The sequence below is a fragment of the Rutilus rutilus genome, assembly GCF_951802725.1.
Source record: "Rutilus rutilus genome assembly, chromosome: 3".
NCBI classification, from domain to species: Eukaryota; Metazoa; Chordata; class Actinopteri; order Cypriniformes; family Leuciscidae; genus Rutilus; species Rutilus rutilus.
The window spans coordinates 31,737,250-31,765,149 of record NC_140211.1 but is presented as its reverse complement, the minus strand read 5'-3'; the positions used below and the strand labels follow the sequence as shown (position 1 = coordinate 31,765,149).

Sequence of the window (27,900 nt, the reverse complement as noted above, 5' to 3'; positions counted from 1 at the left end):
ATCCAGAAGGCCTCTACTTTGCTGCAGTGGGCAAAGGTTTAAGAAAGGTGAACAGAAAGTAAAAACAAAGTGTGAAGACTAGGCTACACTTAAAGGGTTAGTTCACCCAAAAATGAAAATTCTGTCAGTAATTACTCACCCTCAATGTTGTTCCAACCCCGTAAGACCTTCGTTCATCTTCGGAACACAAATTAAGATATTTTTGATTAATTCTGAGAGCTGGATCACTTCTCCATAGGCTTCTAAGACACTATAACTTGCTGACCCAGAAAATGTATTAAAGACATCGTTAATATAGTCCTAGTGACTCCAGTGGCTCAATCTAAGTTTATAAAGCGACGAGAATACTTTTTATGCGCAAAAACAAACAAAAATAACGACTTTATTCCACTTTTCATTTCCTTCTCTCTGGGCCTCAGACGTGCAACACAGACGCGCTACGCTTAAACACTACGTGAAAAGACTCGAGTTTTCTGGGTCAGCAATTTATAATGTCTTAGAAGCCTATGGAGGAGTGAGCCAGCGCTCAGATTTAATAAAAAATATCTTAATTTGTGTTCCGAAGATGAACGAAGGTCTTACGGGGTTGGAACAACATGTGGATGAGTAATTACTGACAGAATTTTCATTTTTGGGTGAACTAACCCTTTAAATTAATTGTATATCATTGCATTATATAACAAAACATCCAACCAATTCAATATTCCAATACATTTTTTTAGCTAACGTTTGAACTCTTTGACCCTCGAGTTCACACAAGTGCAGTTCATCCAGCAGTCTCTAAATATGATTGGTCTTCATTTTGAACTGTATCTGTTGTTTGTAGTAAAATAAAATAAAAAGATTAAAATAAAATCTTGTTTAAAATGTAAAAACATTTTTATTTGTGGCACAAAGTATAAGTAGCTACCATTTAATCCGCAAATATAATGACAAACAATGTCAAATAACAATGTCAGAAACATTGACAGATTATTAAAATTATTTTATTTTGTACATATTTAAAATAAAGACTAAATACAATATAAAATATATATTAAATCTTGCCAACCACCAAATACAGCCAAAGAAAAATCCCTGTAGTTTCAACTGGATGTTATCCAGAAGTCGAGTCTAAATACGGCACTGACCTTATAGAGATCTTCCTTAACTCTCCTACAGCCATGCCAGAGTTTCCATTAGGAATTACATATAGGAACTGTTTTTTAAGTGTGAGCAGTGTAATCCATCATTCATTTCAACCTCCACACATCACCCCCCTATTACAGTAAAAGCATTTATAAGGCTTCACTGACAGCACAGGAACATTCACTACAGTGCAGTGTTAATAAAAGAGTCTGTAAAGACTTACTTCATGGAGTCACAACAATCAGATAAACAGAAATGCTATCTATGTATATCAGTGAGACATTTCAGTGTAATAATGCAACGTTCAGTATTAATGATCCAGCCACCATCAGGTCTATGTTCTTGAAAGCACCATCTGCCTTACTATGAACAGCTTAAATGACACATGCCTTATCAAAAGTTACCAAGAGCCTCTGGTGGAGACTAACGGGTTAAATGTCAGGCTCCTGGATTACCGACCCTTTCCTATAGCAGTGAGAAAGCAGACGACAGCCGGCTTGTCAGACCCCATCAGCTTGGACCCTTTGGAAGCACAAATATCTCCTGCAACAAGGATCTGCATGCACAAGCCTGATCAAGGTGGATGAGAAGGGATCTAAAACTGTAGAGCCTCGGATTCAAAGAGCTCAATGTGAAAGTCAAACTGTGTTCGAGGTCATCGGCCAAAACCTTTAAGCAGCAGACAGAGCGTGACATGATTGAAAAAAAACCCAAACCCTTATTTTTCATGCTTCAACCTCAGAGGTAATTCTAGAACAGTGTCTTGAAGAATGGTTGATCACAATAAGCAAACAGGCTACTTAAAAGAGGCCCGCACTTTCCTGCCTTTCAGTGGCTGTGGTGGTCGGAAGTTGTTCTCCATGTGCTTTCGGTCCTCTTCCTCCTCTCCGTTAAACAGCAACATCCGGAACTTTCCCATCTAAGCCCAGAAAACATGAAAAACAGCATGTTAGGCAGAACCTGGCAAAGCGACAAGCCGCACTGCAAAAGAAATCAACTCTGGTTCCACATCTTATGCAACAGGCTTGGGTCTCCATGCTGTGAATCTCCTGAGCTTTTTCCACTTTTAGCTCAATCAATCATTTTTAATAAGCTGTACAAGATCAAAGTCGTGTGGCCTCATGCCAGACGCGCCAGGCCGCTGTCACGACCGTGCCGCCAACATGCCAACCTGCTCATGCTTACTTTAATGCAATTTCCTGTGACACAGTCTGAGGGATAGACAACAGTCTCTTAGATGCACACAGATCTATGTATCTGAAATGGAAATCTAGTAATATGACACTAGCAAAGGACATATACCGTTCAAAATGCTGGGGTTAGTAAGATTAACGTTATTGAAAGAAGTCTCGTGCTCAACAAAGCTGCCACAACAATAAGAACAGATTTTTTCAGCATCATTACTCCAGTCTTCAGCATCGCATTATCCTTCAGAAATCATTCTAATATGCTGATTTGCTCTTACAATTACCAATCAGAAAAGTGTTTTCTGGCACACCATGATACATTTTTCAGAAGAACAGCATTTATTTTGAAATGGCAATCTTTAGTAACATTATTCATGTCTTGACTGTGATTTAATCAGTCTAATGCATCCTTGCTGAATAAAAGTATTCATTTCTGTAGTGTAGTGTGTGCTGCACAGGTCTTGTGCTTAAATTACCTTTATAGTGTGTTGAATAAGAAGTAGGATTTCGACTGCGTTTAATGCCACGACATGCACATTTTGTCTGAATGAAAAACTTTGACCTGAACCCTCCCATTGCAAAGGATTCATTCACACTAATTTTGCTCACTCAGACTCTATTAAACATACATAGACCATCCACACCCATACAGAATATAACAGAATAAGAAATAAGAACACTCATTTATAGCTATTGTGCATTAATATGTGTTGCCTTGACTGCGCAGGGCTTTAGTTACTAGACTTAACACAAGCATTATAGTGTTTAGTTCATAATTACAATTTTATAATATATACACCGCTTTTATGAATAATAATTATTATAAATAATTATTTATACTACTAATGCAAAACCAATTACAGAAAACAGACATGCCCTCACGTCCAGATCATTTCTGACCAGACTCACTATCATCACCGACATACTGGGATGTTGTGGATTATCCCTAATTTACATCACTACCAATGATTTTGATTCACCGGGAGTGCTTCCCACATCCATCTCCCTCCACAACCATTAATTTTCATAAAACGACATCTGTCAATTGGCCAGAGGATGCTCATGACAAAACACTAGCAATACAGTTTATAAATAAGGTACAACCAAGTTTATCGTGTGAACAAACTAAAGAAAAAGAAATAAATCACAAAAGCAACCCACCTGCTTCTCAGACACATAAATAGGTTCTTTCAGCACAATCCATGTGACGCTCTCATACAGTGGAGGAGTGGTGAGAGAGCCTGGATACGTCCAATATTCCAGACTGTTCGGCAGGAGGCACTTTGGGTTAAAGCCCTTAAAATCAACCACACTTCCCTAAGAGAAACAAAGAAACGTCAAAGGAGTGTACTGCAGAACTAAAGATGCTCTGAACAGGGATGTAGGGGAGGGACACATGCCAATATTTTCATAAGTGGTTGACTAATATGACTTTTGAAATGCCTAGCTCTCAAAATATTACATTTAATCTTCTAACAGTAGTGATCTGAATAATCAGATAATTTATTAACGTCAAATAATCAAAATACAAGAGCCAATACCACACTAATCTGTGGTGGCGTCAAAAAATAAAATAAAAAAAAAACACCTGAGAGGGACTCATTTGAATTAACATATTTCAAGACATGCATTTCCAAATGAAATCACATGCAAAGAGGCATCTGGGTGTTTCCAAATCCTATCAGATGCAAAAATGAGGATTCGAGAACCGCATCCATTTGGTAAGCAACCTGAAGACCTCTATTGTTTTAAATATATTCATTCATGCTTTCTCTCCGTAATAGCCTAAAGAAATTTATATATTCGCCAGTTTTTATATAAATTCACATACCTTGAATTTAACCATATACAAGGCATCTGTTATCTGATGAAGAGCTCTGTGTTCATCACCTGACTAAAACAAAAACACAAATTAAAAAGGGTATTTTTATATATAATAGCTACAAAATAAAATGCACTGTTTATATTTGCACTTTACTACCTTTCTGAACCTGACATTTGCTAACACTTTATTTTGATGGTCCACTTTAGACATTCTACTAACTATAAGTAACTTTGCAACTACATGTCAACTAACTCATTATTTTTGCAACTACATGTACGTGCCAAATAACTCTCATTAGAGTATTAGTAGACTGTTAGGTTAGGGTAAGTATAAGTTGACATGTAGTTGCAAAGCTACTATAGTCAGTAGAATGTCTGTTGGGGGAGCATCACAATAAAGTGTTAGCATACGGTCTATTGATACTGGTAGATGACATGTAGTTGCAGCTACTTATAGCTAGTAATTTTGTAGAATATCTAAAGTGGACTACTGAAATGGTGTTAAATTACATTTTTATCTTTGACAGGAAAATAAGTGAACTCATTCCTCGATATGCCATTATTTTGATTTCCTTATCCTCCAAAATTAAATAATGTGATTCTAATACAGATCACATGCTCTTGAACTAATGCTGTATTATTTGGTTCTTCAATGAGTGCCGATTCACACTAACTTCCAGAAAGATGCCAAGGACAGCCAGGCCATCAGGGGCTGCTGCCGCCTCACCAAAGGACTTGTACTTTATGGCGTTCCAGTGAACCAGATGAAGCTGGAGAGAGACAAGAGGTCACGCCAAAAGATTGTGATAAAGCACAGAAAGAGAGAACATGTACGTCGAGCAGACGGAGCGTCACTGTCCTGCACCCTCACCTCAGACACATACGTTTTCCCACCAACCGTATGCTCAGAGCCACAGCAACCCTTGCCTCCCCAGTGGAAGTGAAACTGTTTAAGTCTGTACATGTTTTCCAGAGGCCCTCCTTGGATCACTGCCACAAGAAAAGAGCAGTTTAAGCAGGGCATTTAAATAAAAAAGGTCTAGAGATGCGTTTTTTAAAAGTTTAACTTATTTTAACTTTTTAGAACACTGTGTCTTGCACGAAATGCTGCACACACGTCTGTTTTGCATATTTTCATCTATTTCTCACCAATCATGAGGGACACTTTGAACATTTCAACAAATTGACAATGACAACTTAAGCAACTGATTGCTTCCCAGACCTTTATGATGGCTCAGAAACCACAAATGCTGACAATTGTCTATTTATTCAAGAGCTTCCCTTTTGATTGATCGTTGAGCGAACAGAGTTATAACTATTTTTGATGTGTGAAATTTCACATAACAGTCATTAGGTCAAATGGTGAGGTGGAATGAGAACTGAAATGACAGGGTCATTTGAGCAGAAAAAGCTGAACTTTTCAATATAGACTCTGTTGTGGCCCAGTGTAATTTTAATATTAATCCTAAAATAGCGTTATTTATATTTTCAGTTTAAAGGTTTAGTAATTTTGTTATTCAGTATGTTTGTCATTTTTATTAGCGTTTGTTTTTTAAATAAAATATATTTCTATTTAGCTTTAATTTATTTTACCTTTAGAAATGCATGTACTTCAACGGAAATCAGTTTGCCTCTGCAACTAACTGAAGTTTTTTAAAGTTTAAGTTTTTCATTTAATATTTATATTTTATTTTACTTTATTGCAATAACCAAAAGCAATTTTTAATAGTTTTAATTAACATTAGCAACACTAGTACGGCCTTATTCAAAAACACACACTACAAGTCAGTCATTCATCTTTCATAAGATCTAATTTTCAGCTAGCTGAGGTTCTTCTAAATAAACCTTTCTGTAGCATTCAATCTCACAGTGATCTTGCACAACATGAGAGCTGTGAGAAGAGGAAGAAAGTTGTGTGTAAAAAAACCAAACATGCAGAACTAAACGTTGCCTGCTCAAAGCTGTGTTCATTTTGTGACAGTAACACTTTTAAAGCAGTAATAATCTTGTCACTGATACCAACCTGATCTCTCATCTGAGTCAATGAACTCCACTACTACAGAATGGCCATTGTTTGATATGGTGACAGAGGTGCAGTTGTTGTAAGACAGCGAGATAGGAGACAGTCTGGCATCAAATACAGCTTCTGCAGGGACTATATCAATAGGTGATTGGCGGTTACCCTCTGCAATGGGATAGTCTTTGAGCCATGCTGATGGACCTAGAAAACAATGTTTAACAACCAACCAGAAAGTAATAAACAAAAGCACAGTGTCATACCTTATACTGTTTTGGTTTTAGCCTTATCTAGTGAGTGAGTGAGTGAGCGAGTGTGTGTGTGTGAGTGTGTACGGATACAACATTGTTTGTTGAATTTTAGATGGATTTTAGACTGTCAGACACATAATATTATAACAAAGGTAACACATGGTTGCCAGTTTTACAGTTTGTTTTGACATTCAAGCCTGGCGTGAAATCTATCACTTACTTACGATACAAAATCACGATAACAGAAATGACATTCTAAAATTGTTCCCTTCTGGAAAACCTAACAAAAAGTGTTTAGCTCTTGAAAGAATGATGTCATTATGGCATATTATTATTAATGTAATTTGTAACTTTAAAAGTCTGGGTACACAAATTAATTTATTATTATTATTATTATTATTAATGCATAATTTCAACAAAAAAAAAAAAAAAAAAAAAAAAAACTGAAATACAAACTCTATCTTTCATTAGGCCTACCATGCATTTTGTTTAATCAAAATTAGCATAATTACATTACAATTTGCTAATAAAGGAAGTTGAAAACAGCAGTGTGGTCAGGACAAAATCAGGCTCTCTCATGATAAAGGGAATAAAATAAGATGATGAATTTAGACAAATTTTCTAACACTAGACACTATCTAAAATCAGTCTCAGCTATTCATTGTTAAACAATTTTTAACACACAGGCCTACACTGACGCATTTTTATTGTGAGTGTAGCATACAGCATTCCTAAGTCTTGCAATGTTTGTCTGTTTTAACAGAGCATAGGCCTGCAGCCTAGTAATGTTTAAGCAGCAACTATCCCTTTAAAAGATAACTGGGCTAATCTCGCATTAACAGTAGATTGGGCAGCAAAATGTGCAACGCTAAATCTAACGACAGTTGACTGGATATATTAATGAATGAATGACAACAAACACAAAAACTGTCCCAATGGATGTTGGCTATTGATCAACACAAGTCTGTTAAATAGACATTCAGAAAATGTATTTTAAGACGTTTAGAATGTATGAAGAAGAATTATTATGAAGAATTAATGAAGAAGATATTTATCAGATGTAGGCTGCACAGCATTGCCTATGTTTTCAAGATGAAGCGCAGCATAATAATAATGGAATACAACTGATAATTAAACTGTGGTTTAAATGTTTTTCTATGTTGGTTTTCTATCTTGCATTTTATCAAATTATGGAGGAAATTTTTTTTTTTTTTTTTTTTTTTTTAATTAGCTTCTTGGTCGACTAATGATTAATCGTGTAAGCTTAATTTATATAAATGTAATAAGGCCAGCATATTTAAAAAATATATATATATATTGCTACCTGTTGCTGTCAAAATAATAATGGCCCATTTTAAAAGTTGGCAAAAAAAAAAAAAAAGTGTAGTACTTTTTCCTCTTTTTTTTAACAGCTTCCACGCATTCTAGTTGAGCGGTGACTTAATGTTTTTTGTAAACGGTTTAAAGAATTAATAAATAAATAAACCTTTAGACTTATAAATAAAAAAATTTAATTTAAAAAAAAGTGAATTTTTTTATGCATTATGACAGTTTATTCACAGATATGATTTAACCTTATTATTGTGCTTTTCTTGTTATTTTATTATTATTATTATTATTATTATTATTATTATTATTTATTGTTCATTGATAGCGATACAACCACGCTTCATTTACCTGGTCATGCACTGTATGTATATGTATGCTATGCATAATTTTTGCAATAAAAAAATATTATTATAATAATACAAAATAAAACAAGAATATGAGAAATAAAAGTATATTTTTAATTCGTATAGTAGCTTATATTAACGCGAAGCACAACCGGTGTTCAGCAGTGGGCAAAATTTAAATGGATTCACAAAAACGTGTTTTTATGGACTGATGCCTTCTTGTAAACTAAGGATTCTTAGTAACGGTAACTTGACTTACCGTTGTCCTTCCCATATCCCCAGTGATGGCCAGTCATTGCTCCCTCTTCTCTGAGCAGCGGATAAGATACTGTACTGTACTGTAGGCTGTGTGTGGGCAGTCGGCGAGTGTCTTGAGTGCTGCTGTGGAGTGAGTGGATCGACTCTAATGACAGAGGTAACAGGCGCTGTGATTGATTGACAGATGAGCTGATCCGCTCAGGCCCCGCCTCCTCTAAAGCCGATTGGACTGTCCGCACCGTGTGTTCAGGACTTCTGTCTTGAATACTTTGACATAGTTGCATTTAATTGAACTGTTTACTAAAGCCTAAATCAGGGGTGCCCAATCCTGCTCCTGCCGATGGACTGTCCTGCACAGTTAATCTCCAACCCTAATCAAAGACACCTGCCTTTAATTTTCAAGTGATCCTAAAGACCTTAATTTGGTGGCTTCAGGTGTGTTTGTTTAGGGTTGGAGATGTGAAGGACAGTCGGATCGGCAGGAGCAGGATTGGTCACCCCTGGCCTAAATGAACTCTGAAGATAGCGTGGCATTTCCTTCGTCATGTGGCTGACATTTAGCACTCAACACACTTCATTTTGAGTATAATTAGGCCTATAGCCTACATAACAATCAGAATGTAAACATGTGCGGCAACCTATTGTTTTCTTTGTATCTTTAATTCAATTTATTTCACTGCATGTAGCCTACTGTCTAGTGTGGCATTTGCTAAAAACAAACTATAGCCTATAAGCAATATTTCCTGTTGGGTTTAAATAACTGCAGGGACAGGACTAATTGTAGGCAATGAATATTATAGGCCTAGATGATAGCCTTGTCATGGTTAGTGAGCCCTTGTGTCTGAGGTACCAGGCATGGTTGGTAATCAAGCACTGACAAATGTAAAAGAAAATCAAGCTTCTATTATTATGACAATATCACTGAAATACTTCAACCACCTACCAATAATTATTCTTAACAATAGGCTAGCCTATAGCCTACTGATGTTTTATAATGATAGAGAATTTTCTTATCACTTTTAATGTTTGATGCTGAAAAGGGGACAAAATGAAAAAAAGACAGCAGTCATGTTAAAGGAGTACTTAGTTTACTATTTTAATACAAGTAGTACATTGTTATGAAAGTACTGAAGTGTACCCTCAGTAAACTACTAGTTTAGTAGTTTATACTGCAAGTATACTTGTAAGTTTTTTATTTTAAAGGGGTGGTTGATTATGATTTCACTTTTTTAACTTTAGTTAGTGTGTAATGTTGCTGTTTGAGCATAAACAACATCTGCAAAGTTACAATGCTCAAAATTCAAAGCAAAGGAAGAAATTTGCTTTTAAAGAAATCGCTTTTTAAGGACTACAACAAACGGCTGATAGGAACTACACGACATTCCTCCTGGGTTAGTGACCTCACCAACCCTAAAATTTACATAAACCCCACCCCCGGAACACGATTTATAGATTATCAAGACAGAATAAGCTAATCAATGACTAGAAGATAACTACACATAAGCTACATAAAATAATCAACTAACCAATCAGAAATGTCCTGTCGCATTCTACATGTTGTCACTTCTTCTTGAGTCTCTCCATCATTGTCTGACTCCGGTTTGAACATAAAAGGCTAAAAGTTTTTGACATTTTCAGTGCATGTCTGTGTGAGTGCAAGCTGTTGTAGCTCCGCCCTCTGTACTGGGAGCAGCAGCTCATTTGCATTTAAAGGAACAGACACAAAACGGTGCGTTTTTGCTCAAAAATTGACAATTTAACATGTTATATAAAAATATCTGTGTGGTATTTTGAGCTAAAACTTCACATACACACTCTGGGGACATCAAAGACTTATTTTACATCTTGTAAAAAGGGCATTATACCACCCCTTTAAGTGAACATAACATTATATGTATAGTTTACTATTTATATATTATTTTTGCACTAGCAGTACTGTATTCAAATGTAGATATAATTTTTTATACTTGAAAAATACCTTTAACTGTACTTTAATTTTAAAAACATTTTATTAGCTTCATGCATCCTTTTTTAATCAACACTTGAATGTCGGTAAGTTTCATAAAGAAAGGCAACATTTTAAACAAAAAAAATCTAATTTTTGTCATTCTCGATCAGATTCAGACCGATGATCAAAACACAGATGGAGTAGATCGAGTCCAACACCCTCAAAGCTTCACAGTCGTTTTCTCTTCATGGGTTACGCTTCATTTCATTTGTTAATATTAAGCAGTTTTGATTTACACGCTGTTTAATGTTTGATGATCACGTTATTTTACATTTGAGTGAACAATCTTCTATCACTTGTTTCAGCTTCTTCTTCTCCTGTGTTTTGATCCGAAGATTCTGTACTAGAAGATGTGTCATGTGTCACATGTGTCCCTACCGTATGACAGTGAAAACATGGATAGCTGGAAAATTCAGTCAGTGGTGGGAAAAGTAGAATTAGAGTAAATTCCTGTGTACACTTCCAGTGGACTAGCCTACACAAAAATTCTGATGCGCAGAATTAGAAACATATCTCTTTTATATCAATATTCTAATCAATATTTTCAAACAATGTACTTTTCATAAGACTGTATATGAAAAGCTATATAAAAAAAGTATATTTAATAGGCTACTCGATCAAAAGAGTTAACACAACTACAAGCCAAGTATACTTTGAATACTTAATTATACTTTTAAGTATATCTCGATCAAAAGATTGAGTACAAGTACAGGCCAAATATACTTTTGGTATTCTTTTCTCTCAGTATAAGTCAAGTACTTAAGTGTAATTTTAAGTATATTTCTGAGAAGTACATAAAGTATATTTTTGAGAAGTATATAAAATGTAGACTGAAAGTATACTTTGTAATTTTTAGTTTCAAAGAAGTATACTAATAGAACACTTGAATAAACTTCTTTTTCGTAAGGGTATTCCATTTCTGTGGTGCATAAGATATTTACATAAATCAAAGGCAATTACCCTATAACAGACAATTACCTCACAATGATACCTGTGAATCATTAACATGAGTAGGCATTGCCTGAATAAAACCTCACCACTACGTGATCATACTTGGCTCAGGGTGAATGCACCCATTCACAGATTTGATCTCTCTGTCTACTTGAGAACCTGTGGCACTGTTTAAAAATGAACATCAAACCTGTACAACGTGGGGAAAATCCTGGAAGAATGGGTCAAAATCATCAACTGTGTGAAGCTAGTATAACTGTGCTTGTTGAGTAGTTTTGTCACGGAGTCAGGCTATTCCAGAATATTTATATTTGTAATATATTTAAATTACAATATATTATTTGTTATTATTTATTATATATGTGTGATGATGATGACTAAAAAAAAGGTCTTATATGCAACAGTTACATGAGACTGATGATTACATGCAAGCTGAAAGCAAAGATAAAAGATTTTGACCTGTTAAGTAACTGTGTCGTTTTTTTCTCTCTCTAATGAATCACAAAGCGTGCAACAACAGTTTAAGCCACTGTTTGACATTCTGTTTAAAAAAGAAAGAAGTTGTACAGTGTTTAAAAAATGTACACCTAGTGTTCAGGTTCTTGCAATACTGCAACAAGTTATTGTTTTCCACCGCCAAATAACAGATTCTAGTGAGATAGTATAGTAGTTATGTGAAAACAGCTGTGACAGCAATAAAAATTTCAACGCCAGCAAAATGTGCACTATGATGAGACATTTACACTTTGCTCTAACAGCATGCTAGTGCTATTACAAAACATTTGATGCAATAAAAATAATGTGTTTGAGTCAGAGCTGCTGTCTGGGAGACTCTAGAACTGTAATTTCCAAAAAATAATATAACACCAAATAGCTACTTAAAAACCTTGGCTGCCATGGCACAGATAATACAGTTGTAGAGTACAAGACCAATACAGAGCAACTAGAAATATTATAGGATATACAGTAACAGAGCAGTCAGTGAAGTCGGAGATATTGTATGTTGCTTTTATCCAAAGCAACTTACATTGAACATACATTGTATTAGTTCATGCAATCCCTAGGAACTAAAGTGAGAAAAAAGTACTGAACATTGCTGAATGATAATGATTTTGAGATAAAAAAATAAATAAAAAAATATTGCTGGATCATGCTAGTCTGATGCTCTTTGTTTCTTGAAGGCCACTGAGGAGGCGGTCGGGTCGTCATCAGGTAAGAAGCTGTCATGATGATGTGAGGTTGTAGTTCATTTGAGGACTTGATGAGAAATTCTTTTATTCTCTCTCTTTATGTGTGGCTCTCTCAGGGTTGTTAGATCGAGTGTCCACATCAGCAATATCCAACCCCAGACGCCGAATCCTGTCAGAAGATATCGGTTTTGTCTGGTAAGTCAAGTTGGTATACCCAAAACTGTATTAGCTGACTTAGAGAAAGAGAAAGCCAGAGAAGAGAAGAGGCAGGAGATGAAGTAATGATAGTAATATGAGCAGGATTTATTGAATAGGGAGAGTGGGGTAAGTTGAGCCAATTTTTTATTTAATTTTTTTTACTTATGAGGTCCTCAAAGAGAAAATTTGGCAGAAGTATAATGAAAAGTAATTGCAGGATGTTTCCTATCATTTTAAATGACCAGAATGCATCTGTGACAAAGGGTTCTAAAATTATGGCTTCTTATAAAAAAGTGTTCCTGTGGCTCAATTTACCCCAGGTTTGGGGTAAGTTGATCCGAGTTAGTGGGTGAGTTGCACTATCTGGGTGTAAACTGACCATCCAACTGAATCTGAATTAAACCCATGACAGTTTAAAGATCATTTAATTTAATTTAATTTAATTTAATTTAATTTAATTTAATTTAATTTAATTTAATTTAATTTAATTTAATTTAATTTAATTTAATTTAATTTAATAATGAATTAGAAGGGATGAATAAATGTCACTGAAACTAATAAACATTTCAGTCAAATGGTTCTTGGCATAGTTTTTCTGCAATGTCAACATTGACTACAATGAAGGAGGAAAGATAAATGATTAAGCATCTTCTGGTTCTTATCAGAGAAGGATTTGGTGTAGGCTACTTGTACATTGTTCCTATCAAATAAACAAAAACAAAAAAAGATCAACTAAACCAGTTGCGTAATATTACATTGAAATTATACCAGTTTATACTTCAGAGATTTAACTTAACTACAGTGCCTTATGGTGGGGTAAGTTAAAACGCTGGCTCAATTTACCCCACAGTGTTTGGCTCACTTTGCCCCATAGCTGCCATTTAACAAAACTAGCAAAGCTAAATTATTTGCATGGTTTTATACATTGCTAAATCACCAATATGGATCATAAATATTTTTAGACCTGAACAAATTTGCTTTGATGTAACAGCCATTACATCTATAATGTTAACATTTTACTTTGACAAGCCATAAACAGTTTTTAAAGTAAATGGGTGCTTTCCTCTCCTCCTATGTGTCTTCACAGTCTGGCAGAAATGATGGGTAGTTCCAAAATATATGGTTACATAACAATAAATGCGTATAGTTGCCAAGATAAAGGTGGTGGGTCAACTTACCCACTGGCTCATCTTACCCCAATCCCCCACACCCAATCTTATTTGCATCATGTAGCCTATCAATGCTCATTAAGCATTGTTCTATACCTGACTGCTTCACAACAACATCCCATGAATCCTTGAAATCACAATATTTCCCTCTTTCCTTATTTGTAAAGACAAACATTCCACATTCCATGAAACCACACAATAGGATTAAATAACAATAGCAAGCTGCAACTAAGAGCAAGGAAATAAATAGGATATAAAAACAAAGTGGAATGATAAATGGTATAAATCAAATGGAAAACTACTTGAATGATATAATGATTACAAATGGTTATAAAACACATTTAAGAAAATGAATAAAATAAACAAAACACAAATTTGCTCTCTTGAAGACAAACACACAGGTCGAAAAGTTCTTTGACTGATGATGCTGACAGCTAGAGATTCAAGAGGAGCAGGAGTCATTGTGGTTTTTGTTGTGATGTATAGGCTGTTTTGTAAAAGGACGTGGTGTGATTGATCATTGACCCGAATGTCAGCATTAGTGAATTCATGTAAAGCCACTCTTTGTCAATAAGTCATTCATAAGTGATTCATCCTTTTCGCGTAGTTATGCACAAATGTAATTCTTGTGAAGAAAAGAAAAGAAAAGAAAAGAAAAGAAAAGAAAAGAAAAGAAAAGAAAAGAAAAGAAAAGAAAAGAAAAGAAAAGAAAAGAAGAGCTGCGATATCGTTCACATTTCAAGCAGCGCAATGGCTCCACCTCCTGGTCAAACGGAAGAAGAACATGTCTGTCTGCATCGAATCTGCGACTGTCGATCTGAAAATAGTGAAACAGCGGCGTGCCGGTAGGATCAAGCGGCCACGGACAGAAACAGAGGACCATGACAGACCTCAAAACGAGCAAAGAGCAGAAGTATGATCGACAGCTCAGGTATGTATATATATCAGTCTGTTTATTAAACCACAGAATAATGCAGTATACATGCACAGTGATTCCATTTCATCATTAGTTTTAGCCTTTCGTATTGCATGAACGTTGACATACATAGAGGCCCATTGGTCATGGCAAGAGCTTTAATCATGTCAGAGTTTCATCAGATTCATCATACTTTAATTCAATACTCTACAGCATAATCAGTTTAACTCCATAGCCTGGTAATAACATAGCTAAGCAGAAACCATTGATGTATTCATCAGCTTGACTGTTGTCTGGCTGTATGTATTTCTCAGATGATGTTATTATAGCTATTCTTAAACACCGGTTATTGAGTGTTGGTTATTATATGTTTGTATGTATCAGGTTGTGGGGGGATCATGGACAGGAAGCACTTGAAAATGCCCATGTGTGTCTCATCAACGCCACTGCATCCGGCACTGAAATCCTCAAGAACCTTGTCCTGCCAGGTATCAGTCTCTCACTCGCTGTACACCTCAAATCATGACACTGGGAATCTGTATGGTTTGTTGTGTTAAGTTAACAGGATATTTTCTGTTCTCCTTCTTAGGAATCGGAGCATTTACCATAGTCGACGGACACAAAGTCTCAGGGGAGGATGTTGGAAACAAGTACATTTATTGGCCTCATAATCATTCTCTTGGTTTCATAATAATCTCAAGTAGATTTTAAGTTTAAGAAATGCAGTGTGATGTATGGATAAATATACCAGATTGCACAGTGTAGAAAATGCTTCTGAAGAAGACATGGTCATGCTTTGATCTTTTCCTGCAGCTTTTTTCTCAGTAACAGCAGTATTGGGAAGGTAAGCAGATCTGTGTGGGTGTTTCAATTAAAAATACTTTACAAACCTAGTGTGACATATTCTGAATGATGTGGTGTGTATTTTGCAGAACAGGGCTCAGGCTGCTACTGAACTGCTGCAGGAGCTCAACAGTGATGTGTCTGGAAACTTTGTGGAAGAGGTCAGTGTTAATGTCATTAAAATGTATTGTGGTTCTACTATCAGTATTAAAGGGATACTTCACCTCTGGGAAGATGAATGTGTATTTAAAATAGGTCATTTAAGTAGAAGAAATGTGAAGACATTTTTGAATTTGGAGCTTTCTAGACTGAGAAAAGCCAGAAAATGTATTTTTGGCTTATGTGGATGAAAGACAACAACTCCCAGAATGCACTTGCTTCGCTGCCTTAGGAGGCCACGCCTACCGGTAAGGGAGCGCAGTTTAAAACAACAAAGCTAGCCTACGTGATGAGTTTGCGAGGGATTTAGAGATAGCCCAAAATGTCCGGGATTCTGCTTTTGCGTTCTACAGTCGCCATTCATCATGTTTACTGTGGCGAGCAGGGCGAGGCTGACGGCCGCGGGAGAACAGCGCGAGGCCGGTGGCATGATTACTGAGACGCGCCGGGTCTCCCATCTCTCACGGAGGAGCGGGAATTTTTCTTAGCAATGGTAAAACGCACATCAACCGATCACTTGTTTAGCGTTCATGTAAACACTACATTCAAATTCACCAATCGGAATGAATTCAGTTAGATTGAAACAAAAGGTGTGCATGTAAACAAGGAATAGCGACCGCAGAAAGCAAAAGCTGAATCCCGGACATTTTGAACGATCTCGCCCGCCGGACAAGTCCGGGAAAAGGAGGATGGTTACTTACTCAGCTTTCTCCTACTATTCAGCTTTCTCCACAGAACAAGAGCCTGCTAGCTTAGCTTCCAAAGAAAGACGGCTGACACTGTGTACATTCTGACTGAGTGAGATCCCACCCTGTATGGGCGGGCTGAAAACATGCGGATCAACGCCATCTACTGGCTGTAGTCTTTAGCCTCTGGCCAGAAAATCCTCCGATGACGCAAAATGACGATTTTTGCGTCATCGGAGGATTTTTTCCAGAAAAAAAATACATAAATCTCTTGTCTCAGGGGGATATGAGGGTGGAAAGCATGGTAATTCTAAAATACTACAGGTTTTCTACTAATACAAAGCTTAATGCTAAATCCTGAAGTAACCCTTTAAGACCAGGGGCCAGTTGCATAAACATAGCCGATATGTTAAGACTAGTGTGACCAACTAGCAGTTAGTTAGTGGTAATCAGTCTTACTTTTCGGTATCAAATTAGACCAATATATGTTTTTATGTAACTGACAGTCTTCTTGACAGTTATGAACAGTCTTAAAGAAACAAAAATGATGACTGACTTGTAGGACTGTAGTCTTAGCAGTTTAAAGCAACGGCTTAGCAACGTCTAAAGTCCTAGCAACCGGCACCAAAGTTAAATTTATTTAAAAAAAATTATTAACAAAAATAAACTTTAAAAACAAAGTTTTTTAATTACCTTTTTATTTTGTTGTTTTAAATGTGACCCTGGATCACAAAACCAGTCACAAGTCGCTCGTGTATATTTGTGGCAATAGCCAATAATACATTGTGTGGGTCAAAATTATCAATTTTTCTTTTATGCCAAAAATCATTAGGATATTAAGTAAAGATCATGTTCCATGAAGATATTTTGTAACTTTCCTACCGTAAATATATAAAACATTTATTTTTGTGAGTGAATGCAGCACAATCGCGAACATTAATGGACAACTTTAAAGGCGATTTTCTCAATGTTTTGATTTTTTTGCACCCTCAGATTCCAGATTTTCTAATAATTGTATCTCGCCCAAATATTGTCCTATCCTAACAAATACAAATAACCATACATCAATGGAAAGCTTATTTATTCAGCTTTCAGATTATGTATAAATCTCAATTTAAAAAAATTGACACATGTGACTGGTTTTGTGGTCCAGAGTCACTTTTTCTTTTTTTCATCAAGAATATAGCCATTTTAGCTGGCATGGCATTAAACTATAAACAGTCAATCAATCAATCAATCAGTCAGTCAACTATCAGCATTATGATGTGTTATTTAAAGGCTTAGTGTCTGCTATACACAACCAGTCAAAAGTTTGGACACACTTGCTCAAACCTATGAAATTGAAAGTATAGGAATTATGTAGTGACTGAAACAAATCAAAACAATCTTATTGTTCAAAGTTTCCACCCTTTGCCAATATTATAGCTTGAAATTATAATCATAAAAAAAAAAAAATCATTAACTGCCTTTCAAAGGTTTGGGGTCAATAGATCAATTATACTTTTATTCTGAAATTAATACTTTCATTCAGCAAGGATGCATTAAAATGATAAAAGGTGACAGTAAAAAAAAAAACATTTATAATGTTACAAAAATGTTAATAAACGCTGTTCTTCTGAACCTTCTACCAATCAAAGAAACCTGAATTTGTTTTACAAAAATATTAAGCATCACAACTGTTTTCAATATTGTTATTAATAAGAAATGTTTCTTGAGAACCAAATCAGCATATTAGAATGAATTCTGAAGGATCATGTGACACTAAAGACTGGATCACAGGAATAAAATATATTTTAAGATATATTAAAATAGAAAACAGTTATTTGACAATATGATTGCTTTACTGTATTTTTGGTAAAAAAAAAACAAAAAAACTTGGTGAGCATAAGGGACTTCTTTCAAAACATTTAAAAAAAATTATAATTTTATCCCTAAATTGTTTGACCAGTAATGTAAGTTGGTGCAATTTTTTTTTTTTTTTTTTTAACTAATAGCGAGCATTTAATCGTAAGCCTTTATTTTAAAAGGGATTTAATATTGTGAGTGACATAAATTCAGTCAAGTGAGAGGTAGTGTGTCTTTTCGAGTTTTCATCTAAGTATATCTATTTTTTTTATTATCTTCAGTGTCCCGATAAGCTTTTGGACAACGACCCTGAGTTTTTTCACAGATTTAGTCTGGTAATTGGCGTCCAGCTTCCAGAAAGGTATTAGTAAAACACAAATCTGAATATATTGTGCCTTTATTATTATTTTTTTTTAAATGCATTACCAAACAGATATGTAAAAAAAAAAAAAAATACATTATGCTAAAATTTGATGGGTTGCATTATGCTGTTTTTTCAAATCAGCTTATATTAACATGTTATTTTTTATTTATGTATTGTCAGCACATGCTTGAGGCTGGCCACTGTGTTATGGGAGGCTGGTGTGCCGTTCCTTGTATGTAGAACATATGGACTCATTGGTTACATGAGGCTGATTGTAAAGGAGCACACAGGTAATAATCATAGTTTTTATATTTTATATAATAAGCAAAACGTGTTTTTATTGTTAATGCAATAGGATGTTTGACTTGTGGTCCGACAACTTGCTAGATGGACTTGTGAGTTTATGTACAATTCTTTCCTTTATGAAAGACTATGAATAATGTTTGATGGACAGCGGCCTAAACCAGTCTTATTATACACAAAGACTTTCTCTCACTGTAGTGGTGGAGTCTCATCCAGATAATGCCTTAGAGGACCTGAGACTAGACCAGCCGTTCTCAGAGCTCAAACACCACGTAGGGTCCTATGACCTGGACAGCATGGAGAAGAAGGTCAGATTAAAGATGATGACAGAACGTTGTCTTTTTGTTTTATGTGACTGACTTTTTAAGGTGTGCATGTACTTAAAATTGATAGCAGTTTAATCTTTATTTTGTTTTAGGATCACAGTCATACACCATGGATCATTGTGGTTGCCAAATACTTGGAAAAGTGGTATAGTGAGGTAATTTTTGACACCCTCTTAAAAGCTTTCTGCCCATGAGACCTCCTAAATGTCAGACATTTCGATTTATTTTATTTATTTTATGTTTTGGATCCAGCACAACTCTCAATTACCGAAGAATTATAAGGAGAAGGAAGCTTTTAGACAACTCATCAGAGAAGGTAATGTGTCATATCAGAGATTTGCCATGTTGCCATTTCATTTTCCTTTCAGCTCGGGTCTCGTTTGTTGAGGGGTTTCCTTTCCTTTTCTCAGGAATTCTAAAGAATGAGAACGGGACGCCTGAAGATGAAGAGAACTTTGAGGAGGCGATCAAGAATGTGAACACGGCTCTGAACCCCACCAAGGTGGAGCTCCTCACATTTGAAGAGCTGTAGTTAGAGTTTGTGTTCCTTACATTTGATTTGAATTGAGCTTTGTCCAACTGTGATGTAGGTCTCCAGTGCTACAGAGGACATTTTTAATGCTGAACAGTGTGAAAACATTACCTCACAGGTTAGTAGGGATATGCAAAGCTACTCCTAAACTGCCTTTTTCCAACATTCGCATACGGTTGCTGCATTTGGCTCCTTTCAAATGAAGCAGCTGTTACCTTCCACTTATTCGGCGTGGTAAAATTAATGAATAAGGAATGCATGAATATATCTAAACTAAATAAATGACCATCAATATGTTTGAAAGCAATACGTAGTTTGATTTCTAATGTTACCCTTATAAAATAAATATTCCGGACATAGTTATTTATAACTGCCCATTTTACAGAAATTGTTTTTACAGAATAATGTTTTTGTGCAAAGTTGTTGGTAATTCTCACCTTGTTCTCATAGTTTTGATTATAATACATCAGGTCAGGTCAGGCGGTTACATACGGTCTAGCGGCAAATCTTCAAATATTTTAATGCAATTAAAGGTCAAATCGGATATTAAAATTCTGTATGCTTATACTATATGGTCGGAACACCACGCAGTTTTGCCGTTTACGGCACTTTTTTATTCTTCTGCTTATTTACCAATAGTAGCTAATGGATTCAGATATCTCGTGCATTCACAGAAAATAACTTGCTTCCACATAGAAAAATAAGATAATTATGAATTTTTGTGATGTGGATACATTTTCTTTGATTTAAAATTGTTATCTGCCATGTAGAGAATTTGTTTCATCACTTTTTTTCTAGTGCTGTCAAATCGATTTATCACAATTCTAACATAAAGAACATGTGTTTTATATAATATACTATACATATAGATATATATAGATATAGATATATTATATAAACAAACTTTTATGTTAGATGCAATTAATTGTTTTGACAGCACTTTGTGCCCCTTTCTGAAAATACGTAGTCACATGCTACCAAAAACTGCAGCAGATCTCCTTATTTAAAGTGTAAATACATGTATCTCCCCTTGTGAGAAAACATCAATCTGTTTTATGTGATTTTTTTTTTCTTTTTTTTTTTTTCTTTCTATATATAATATCAGTTTATGCATCACAAGCAACTTTAATTTGTCTTATGATAGAGCGCATCCTTCTGGGTGATGGCACATGGAGTGCAGGACTTTGTTCGGAACGAGGGGAACGGAAACCTCCCTGTGCGAGGAACCATCCCAGACATGATCGCTGATTCAGACAAATTCATCAAGTTACAAAACGTGTAGGTATTCAGCTTTCAAATCACAGTGAGTCAGGAACCTTCATTAGTAGTGATGTGTTGAAATTTAAAGTGAAATTTCCTGGGATTGTAAATTGACAAACAGTTGATACTGGTCAGGTGATTGCTATATCAGAGTAGAATCATGTGAGAATTATCTCTTGGCTTCAGATAAAATTTCCTACTGACTGTGTTTTTGGTAAAATGGCATTTGTTTGACGCTTTCAATTTCAGCTACAGAGACAAAGCCATGAAGGACACAGCAGTTGTGTCCAAACATGTTGAAACGCTTCTACAATCAGTTGGCAAGGTATTCACATAATCAACATACTCTTGTGTAAAAACTGCAGTTTATCTCTTTTATTTGCACATTAACTCTAATGATCTGAACTATATGTTTATTCCAAAGACTCCAGAGAGCATCTCTGAACAGGAAATCAAACTCTTCTGTAAGTACAGAATGCACACTTCCATAATTTGCTCTCAGATGAGAACGTTTTCAGTTTTGGGGCTTTGTCATGAAACTAGTATTCCAACATTAAAGGCTGGATGCCCAATGACTTTCTCCAGCTCATCAGTGATAAAACTGAAGTATGCCTTAAACTGAACAGTACAGTCCACTGTTTTCTGAAGAGGCACAACTGCTTTTTACGCTGAACAGATTTAATTTAGGCTTTTATTCACATATAAACGTTCATCAACTCACACATCAGTTATGATCAACAGAACCTCAAGCATGTTCTCTTGACGTGCGAGAACCAATGAGGTTCATTCTGTTGTAATGCATCATATCTGAGCTTCCACCAATGAGGTTTGTTCTCGCACATCAAGCATGTTCCGTTAAGTTTGTTTATGTTCGCTGATCAATGTTTATATGTGAATAAAATTCTAAATTAGTCTTGTCAAAAGTACAGACTTCGGTACCAAGTTGTGACGCTTTGAGTACTGTTGAGCGGAATCGTAAACACCTCTGATTGGTCACTGTGTTCATGCGCTCATCCGATATGTCTGTGATTGGCTACAATGATCAGCACTTCAAAAACATGTTGTAACCAAGTCTGTACTTTTGACAACACTAGCCTAAATTCAATCTGTTCATGAGGTGATCGTGTCTCTTCAGAAAATGTTGGACCGCTCATATGGATTCGTTTTGCTATCTCTTTATGAACCTTTTGAAGCATCAAAGCGTAGCTGTCAACAGAGGGACAGAAAGCTCTCAGATACATTCAAAGTATCTTCATTTGTGTTCCGGAGACAAACGAAAGTCTTACGGGTTTGGAACGGCATTAGTGTCATGAATTACTGACAGAATTTTCACTTTTGGGTGAACTATCCCTTTAAATGTGCTTCAGAAATAAAAAGTTTACTTTTACTAACACTGAAAAATCCCATGATCTACTGCATCATGTTTCCTATTCCTTTAGTATGTTTGCATGCATGATGATCATGGTTCCAGCAGTTACTGTTTCCCGTTTTTGGGAATGCTAACAAGTAGCTTTCTTCACATATTATGAACTTCCTTGGGTAATGCCTATGATGTGTGGTGTTTTGTGTCCCACAGGTAAGAACGCAGCTTTCCTCCGAGTGGTGCGCTGCAGATCTCTGGCAGAAGAGTACAGTGTGGACACTTTCAATAAAGATGAAATCAGTACGTTTTCTCTACGGTTCTCTTCCTGACTATGGTTTATCTCAGTTTGTAAATGTTATGGTCACTGTACAGGATTGTTTAGATGGATTTACTAACATGGAATACGATGGTTCATTGTTGTGTACATCCATGCTTGGGTGTTTGCTGTGTGTATTTAAGCAGTTGTTTCTGTCTCCATAGCATCCTGTATGGACAGCCTGGACAGTGAGATGGTTCTGTACCTCATGCTCCGCTCAGTCGATCGCTTCTATCAGCAACACTCACGTTACCCAGGTCAGAGGAGTTATCAAAACGGGCAAAAAGAATTGGTCATTAAGAACATCTTAACTACAGCATAGTGTTTAAAATATCCCTAAAGCTTTTAAATCCCTCATTGTTTACGTCCTCAAGCATTTTTGTATGATAAACTCTACCTGGATTTGTCATTACTTTTTTTGGGGGGGGGGGGGGGGGGGGGGGCAGGGTACTATGGTACCATCATTTATTACTGTCATTCGGCAAGGCTGCATTAAATTGATCAAAAGTAACAGTAAAAACATTTATAATGTTAAAAAGATTTCTAGTAAAAAAAAAAAAAAATCTATTTATCAAACAATCCTGAAAAAAATATTACAGTTTCCACAAAAATATTAAACAGATTTGAACATTGATAATAATAATGTAGTATCGTGAGCACTGAAAACTGGAGTAATAATGCTGAAGATACAGCTTTGTCATCACTGGAATAAATTCTATTTAAAAATATATTAAAATAGAAAACTGTTGTTTTAAATTGTAATCATATTTTAGAATATTTTTACTGTATTTTTGATCAAATAAATCCAGCCTGGGTGAACATAGAGACTTCTTTCAAAAACATTAAAATCGACCCCATACTTTTGAATGACTGTGTGTGTGTGTGTGTGTGTGTGTGTGTGTGTGTGTGTATATATACATTTATATTGAGTATTTATATTTATATAATATTATATATTATATAAAAAATATGAGAACTCTGTCACTCTGATATTATAGAGTATAATATTTTTCCCAGGTGTCTACAATTATCAGGTGGAGGAAGACATTAACAAACTCAAGCTGTGTGTAAACAGTCTTCTACAGGAGTACGGTCTGAGCGTCAATGTGAAAGATGACTACGTCCATGAGTTGTAAGTTTAAGCTCTCAGAACTCTTTGGATTGAAGCAGTACAAACTAAATATTGATATTAAAATTTGGTAAAACTTTATTTTACAGTGTCCTTGTTACATGTGTTACATGTACTTACCATAGTAATAACAGTTAATTATGCATAATTACATGCAACTAAACATCAACCAAATCCTAATCCTACCCTAACCCTATAGTAAGTACATGTAGTTGCTTAATATTACTCGGTACTTAATTATATAATTACTCTGTAACAATGACACCTTAAAATAACCTAAAATGTAACCTAAAATGTGTTTTGTAATATTGATAATAAAAAGCACAAGTTCTCTTGGTCACTCTGTTTATAATCAAATGGTAACTGCGTAAATGTTATTTTCATATCTTTCAGCTGCCGTTATGGAGCTGCTGAGCCACACACTGTCGCAGCTTTCCTGGGAGGTGAGTGTTTATTTATTTATTCAGAAGCCTGCAAAACACTCCATCATACACTCATAATGCATACTGTGACATCCTCTACTATATGGATTTTATTGTATAAAGGCAGATCATATTCTTCTGTACTGGTGGCATTATTATATTCATTATAACTGTCAGATAGCACTTAAAGAACTTAGCAAAAGCCAGGTGTAAATGCATCCAAGATGCATTGGTCTTTTTTGAGTTCATTTCGTGATCGGATCAGCGGAACCACTTTTGCAGGTGATCAGGGACAAATTCTGACCACATTCAATGAAGATGTAAATGCTAATGTGTTTTCGTTATCCATATTCAACTGCTTAAGTAGTTGAATGAGTGATGCGCTACAAATAATCATTATCTGTCACTCACAGAGTGGATTGTACATTTTCTGTCAGACTCTATTTATTTCCATCTGACATTGATGTGATTCATGAAATGACCCTTTGTCTGTCTTTTGTTGCAGGATCAGCGGCTCAAGAAGCCATCAAAATCATCACGCACCAGTTTGTACCTTTCAACAACACGTTCCTCTATAACGCCATGTCACAGACCTCTGCTACTTTTCAGCTGTAGATCAATCATCCCATCTGTTGGTTCATTCCTCTATCAAAGTGTTGGCCTCAAATTGGCACTCAAGTTTGTTTATACTTGCTTTGATCGATGGTGTCGCTTATTGCCACGACCAGAACTGATGCTGCACACTGAATAAACCGTGTATCTCCAAAGCTTTTGTATGTGTGCTCTTTTCACAACAGACTGCATGTCTCTCTTCACTGTCATACATGTACATACATTTGTTTCATAAATGTCCTAACCAGCTGTTAGACCGTTTTATAATTACAATTTCTCTCTCTCTGTAATCTCCCTGTGCACTCAGCCTTCATTGTTAGATATAAATGCGACGTTTTCTCAAGGTAATTGTATAACTACTGTTTATATGTCATGTAATTTTTCTAAATATGTCCCAGCAGTGCTAAGCTCTAGTGTGGTGCGCTTCTGCTGCTGTTTGTTTGAGTAGATTACAGAGTTATTTCCTGTTTTAGGGTGGAGTGCTGTGTTTCTATGGCCGGTCTAAAAGCAGACTGCTGTCTGTGGTTTGCAGAGAATAGCTAGGTTTTCCTCACAGGGAGTCTAGACGCAGGAAAGGACACAATCAGTGGCGTGTAAATGTATATTTTTACTCATTCCCAAGCCTCCAAGAATCTAAAACTTTCTGAATGATCTGGTTTACCCAGGAAAATGTTAAGGAAAAGTTATAGAAAAGTCAGGACACTCCCATCAGTGTGTTTTAAAGTCTAAATCCAGTGGGGGGCACCCTCTCTCTTTTTTTGGAGCACAATCTGACCCATGTTTTTTTTTTTTTTTGCACATTCCAATGTAGAGTGAATAATTCATAACTGCAGGCTCTCCTTAAATTGATTTGTTCAGGAGGACAATGTTAATAAGAAACCAAGCCACGTTGTTCATAGTTTCCACTTAATTGTTTTCACAGAAGCGGAAATCTTTAAACTGTCTCCTTTCTCCTGACTAATATATAGATGACTGTGTTACGAAACTTTCCCTGTGACCCGTGAGGAGGATGGTGTAACTGGGCCGTGTTTATGAAGGATTGCTGGGCTCAGCCTGCAGCTTTAAGATTAGATTAGATTCAACTTTATTTTCTAACCCGATGGAAATTACCTCAAGGTGATTTACCCCTTCTAGACCAAAAGTGACAATGAAAGCATGACTACAACTAGCAGATTGAAACCATCTCATGGATCTCTTGTTTGGAAACATATATCCAATATCCATATTGTTCCCCTCATGTGCACGGGTTGGGCTTTTTTTGGCAAAATATTCAGTTGGGATCATACTTGGCAGTGTTATTTACATCACAGTATGTATTAATATCTTAAATTAGCGATTTTATTTTTAGATTGTCAGATTTCATTCTAATTTTAGTTATAAAACTTAGATATAAATCTATAAAAATGTATTGCTGTAATTAGCTATCACAACTTAAAATGATGCGTTATAATAACTTTCCTGGATTTAATTAGTTGAGATTACTAAAATATCCAAGTTGTCACTTAATACACATTTCAAGTTTATATATATATATATATATAGTATCTGGAGCAAGATGTAGTATACAATTTTTTTCTAAAAAAGTATCGAAAATAAAATTAGCCTTTTTTATCAGGATTTATATATAAAAACATAATCAGATTAATTGATTATCTTTTGTTGCAGCCATATACATTATTATGAATTATTATTAGTCTATAACTACCGATTAGTAGAGACAGTAAATATCTATTGGGTTGCAAGCTAACAAATGTAAAACAGAAAACATAGCACAAACAATCACACTTATTATTTGCTGATTTCCTTTTTTGATGGGATAAAAATGAAAACCGTTATATGATTGAATAGAAATACCATTAATGATTGAAGGTCACTATGTAAATCTTCACAGTACCTACAGTTTGGACCTTTCAATGTCACTCAATATTTCTGGTTCACAACTGTTGCTTCTTCAAGTTGCAACTCCAAACTCCAAAAGTGCAATAATATAAGCAGATCTGTTGTTTTTTGCTTTATGTGGCCAACTATACTGAACATTTACCAAGCTAGAAAAAGGACAAAAAAAAGAAAAGATGAATAAATAAATAAAATGCGAACAACATGTATGTGCTTGTAATTCAGACTCCAAACACATATTCATTTAGCAGATTCATAACCAATGCAACGCTCCTTCAAAGGCCACACTCCAATGCAAACGGCTTGTGCTATAGTCAGTCTGTGGACGCAGGGAAAACCACCAAAGTAGTTGTTCACTTCAAAAGGAAGAGACTTCGGTGAACAAAATATATGAGTGAGCAAGAATGATTTGTTCACGTAAAAGATTCATTTAACTCAGATTCATTTATGAACCATGTTTTAAAGCATCTGCTGAATAACCCATTATATTATCCTTTAAAGGGATACTCCACTTTTTTTGGAAATAGGCTCATTTTACAACTCCCCCAGAGTTAAACAGTTGAGTTTTACCGTTTTCGGATCCATTCAGCCGATCTCCGGGTCTGGCAGTACCACTTTTAGCATAGCTTAGCATAGATCATTGAATCGGACAAGACCATTAGCATCTCTCGCAAAAAAATGACCAAAGAGTTTCGATATTTTTCCTATTTAAAACTTGACTCTTCTGTAGTTAGATCGTGTACTAAGACCGACGGAAAATGTAAAGTTGCGATTTTCTAGGCTGATATGGCCAGGAACTATACTCTCATTCCCGCGTAATAATCAAGAAACTTTGCTGCCGTACCATGAGTCCAGCAGGCGTAATGATATGACGCAGCGCCTGAAAATAGGTCTAATAGGTTAGACAAACTTAGTCCCGTTCACGTTGGAAGTTACTGAGCTGGGGACTATTTTCAGGCGCTGCGTAATATCATTACGCCTGCTGCACTCATGGTACGGCAGCAAAGTTTCTTGATTATTACGCGGGAATGAGAGTATAGTTCCTAGCCATATCAGCCTAGAAAATCGCAACTT

At 35.7% G+C, this 27,900-nt stretch overlaps 3 protein-coding genes across 3 annotated transcripts in view; 2 read left to right on the top strand and 1 right to left on the bottom strand.

Moving 5' to 3' along the window:
- Positions 1-27,900, top strand: part of LOC311287025 (serine/threonine-protein kinase pim-2-like) — a 131,331-nt gene that overhangs the window by 19,125 nt on the left and 84,306 nt on the right. The window lies entirely within an intron of this gene.
- ca7 (carbonic anhydrase VII) lies at positions 971-8,705 on the bottom strand. Its single transcript, XM_084405369.1, has 7 exons — positions 8,340-8,705; positions 6,163-6,360; positions 5,011-5,129; positions 4,814-4,909; positions 4,147-4,209; positions 3,477-3,632; positions 971-2,047 (listed from the first exon to the last, which is right to left on the bottom strand). The coding sequence occupies exons 1-7, from the start codon at positions 8,620-8,622 to the stop codon at positions 1,925-1,927; spliced, it is 1,038 nt and encodes a 345-aa protein (XP_084261495.1). The 5' UTR covers positions 8,623-8,705; the 3' UTR covers positions 971-1,924.
- nae1 (nedd8 activating enzyme E1 subunit 1) lies at positions 14,639-25,085 on the top strand. Its single transcript, XM_084404413.1, has 20 exons — positions 14,639-14,785; positions 15,155-15,258; positions 15,360-15,420; positions 15,584-15,614; positions 15,703-15,774; positions 18,585-18,664; positions 18,848-18,957; positions 19,169-19,278; positions 19,389-19,451; positions 19,549-19,612; positions 19,707-19,798; positions 19,887-19,946; positions 20,973-21,106; positions 21,338-21,413; positions 21,513-21,552; positions 22,665-22,751; positions 22,932-23,024; positions 23,785-23,899; positions 24,290-24,339; positions 24,824-25,085. The coding sequence occupies exons 1-20, from the start codon at positions 14,736-14,738 to the stop codon at positions 24,931-24,933; spliced, it is 1,602 nt and encodes a 533-aa protein (XP_084260539.1). The 5' UTR covers positions 14,639-14,735; the 3' UTR covers positions 24,934-25,085.

Bases quoted from the DNA above. Each gene is read 5' to 3' on its own strand.
- ca7 (XM_084405369.1), bottom strand. From the start codon at position 8,622: ATGCAACTATGTCAAAGTATTCAAGACAGAAGTCCTGAACACACGGTG. The intron at 4,910-5,010 runs GTGAGGGTGCAG...GTCTCTCTCCAG, and splicing joins GGAAAACGTATGTGTCTGAG to CTTCATCTGGTTCACTGGAA. The intron at 4,210-4,813 runs GTTAGTGTGAAT...TTTTTGTTTTAG, and splicing joins TCCTTGGCATCTTTCTGGAA to TCAGGTGATGAACACAGAGC.
- nae1 (XM_084404413.1), top strand. From the start codon at position 14,736: ATGACAGACCTCAAAACGAGCAAAGAGCAGAAGTATGATCGACAGCTC. The intron at 19,947-20,972 runs GTTAGTAGGGAT...GTCTTATGATAG, and splicing joins GTGAAAACATTACCTCACAG to AGCGCATCCTTCTGGGTGAT. The intron at 21,107-21,337 runs GTAGGTATTCAG...TTTCAATTTCAG, and splicing joins TTCATCAAGTTACAAAACGT to CTACAGAGACAAAGCCATGA.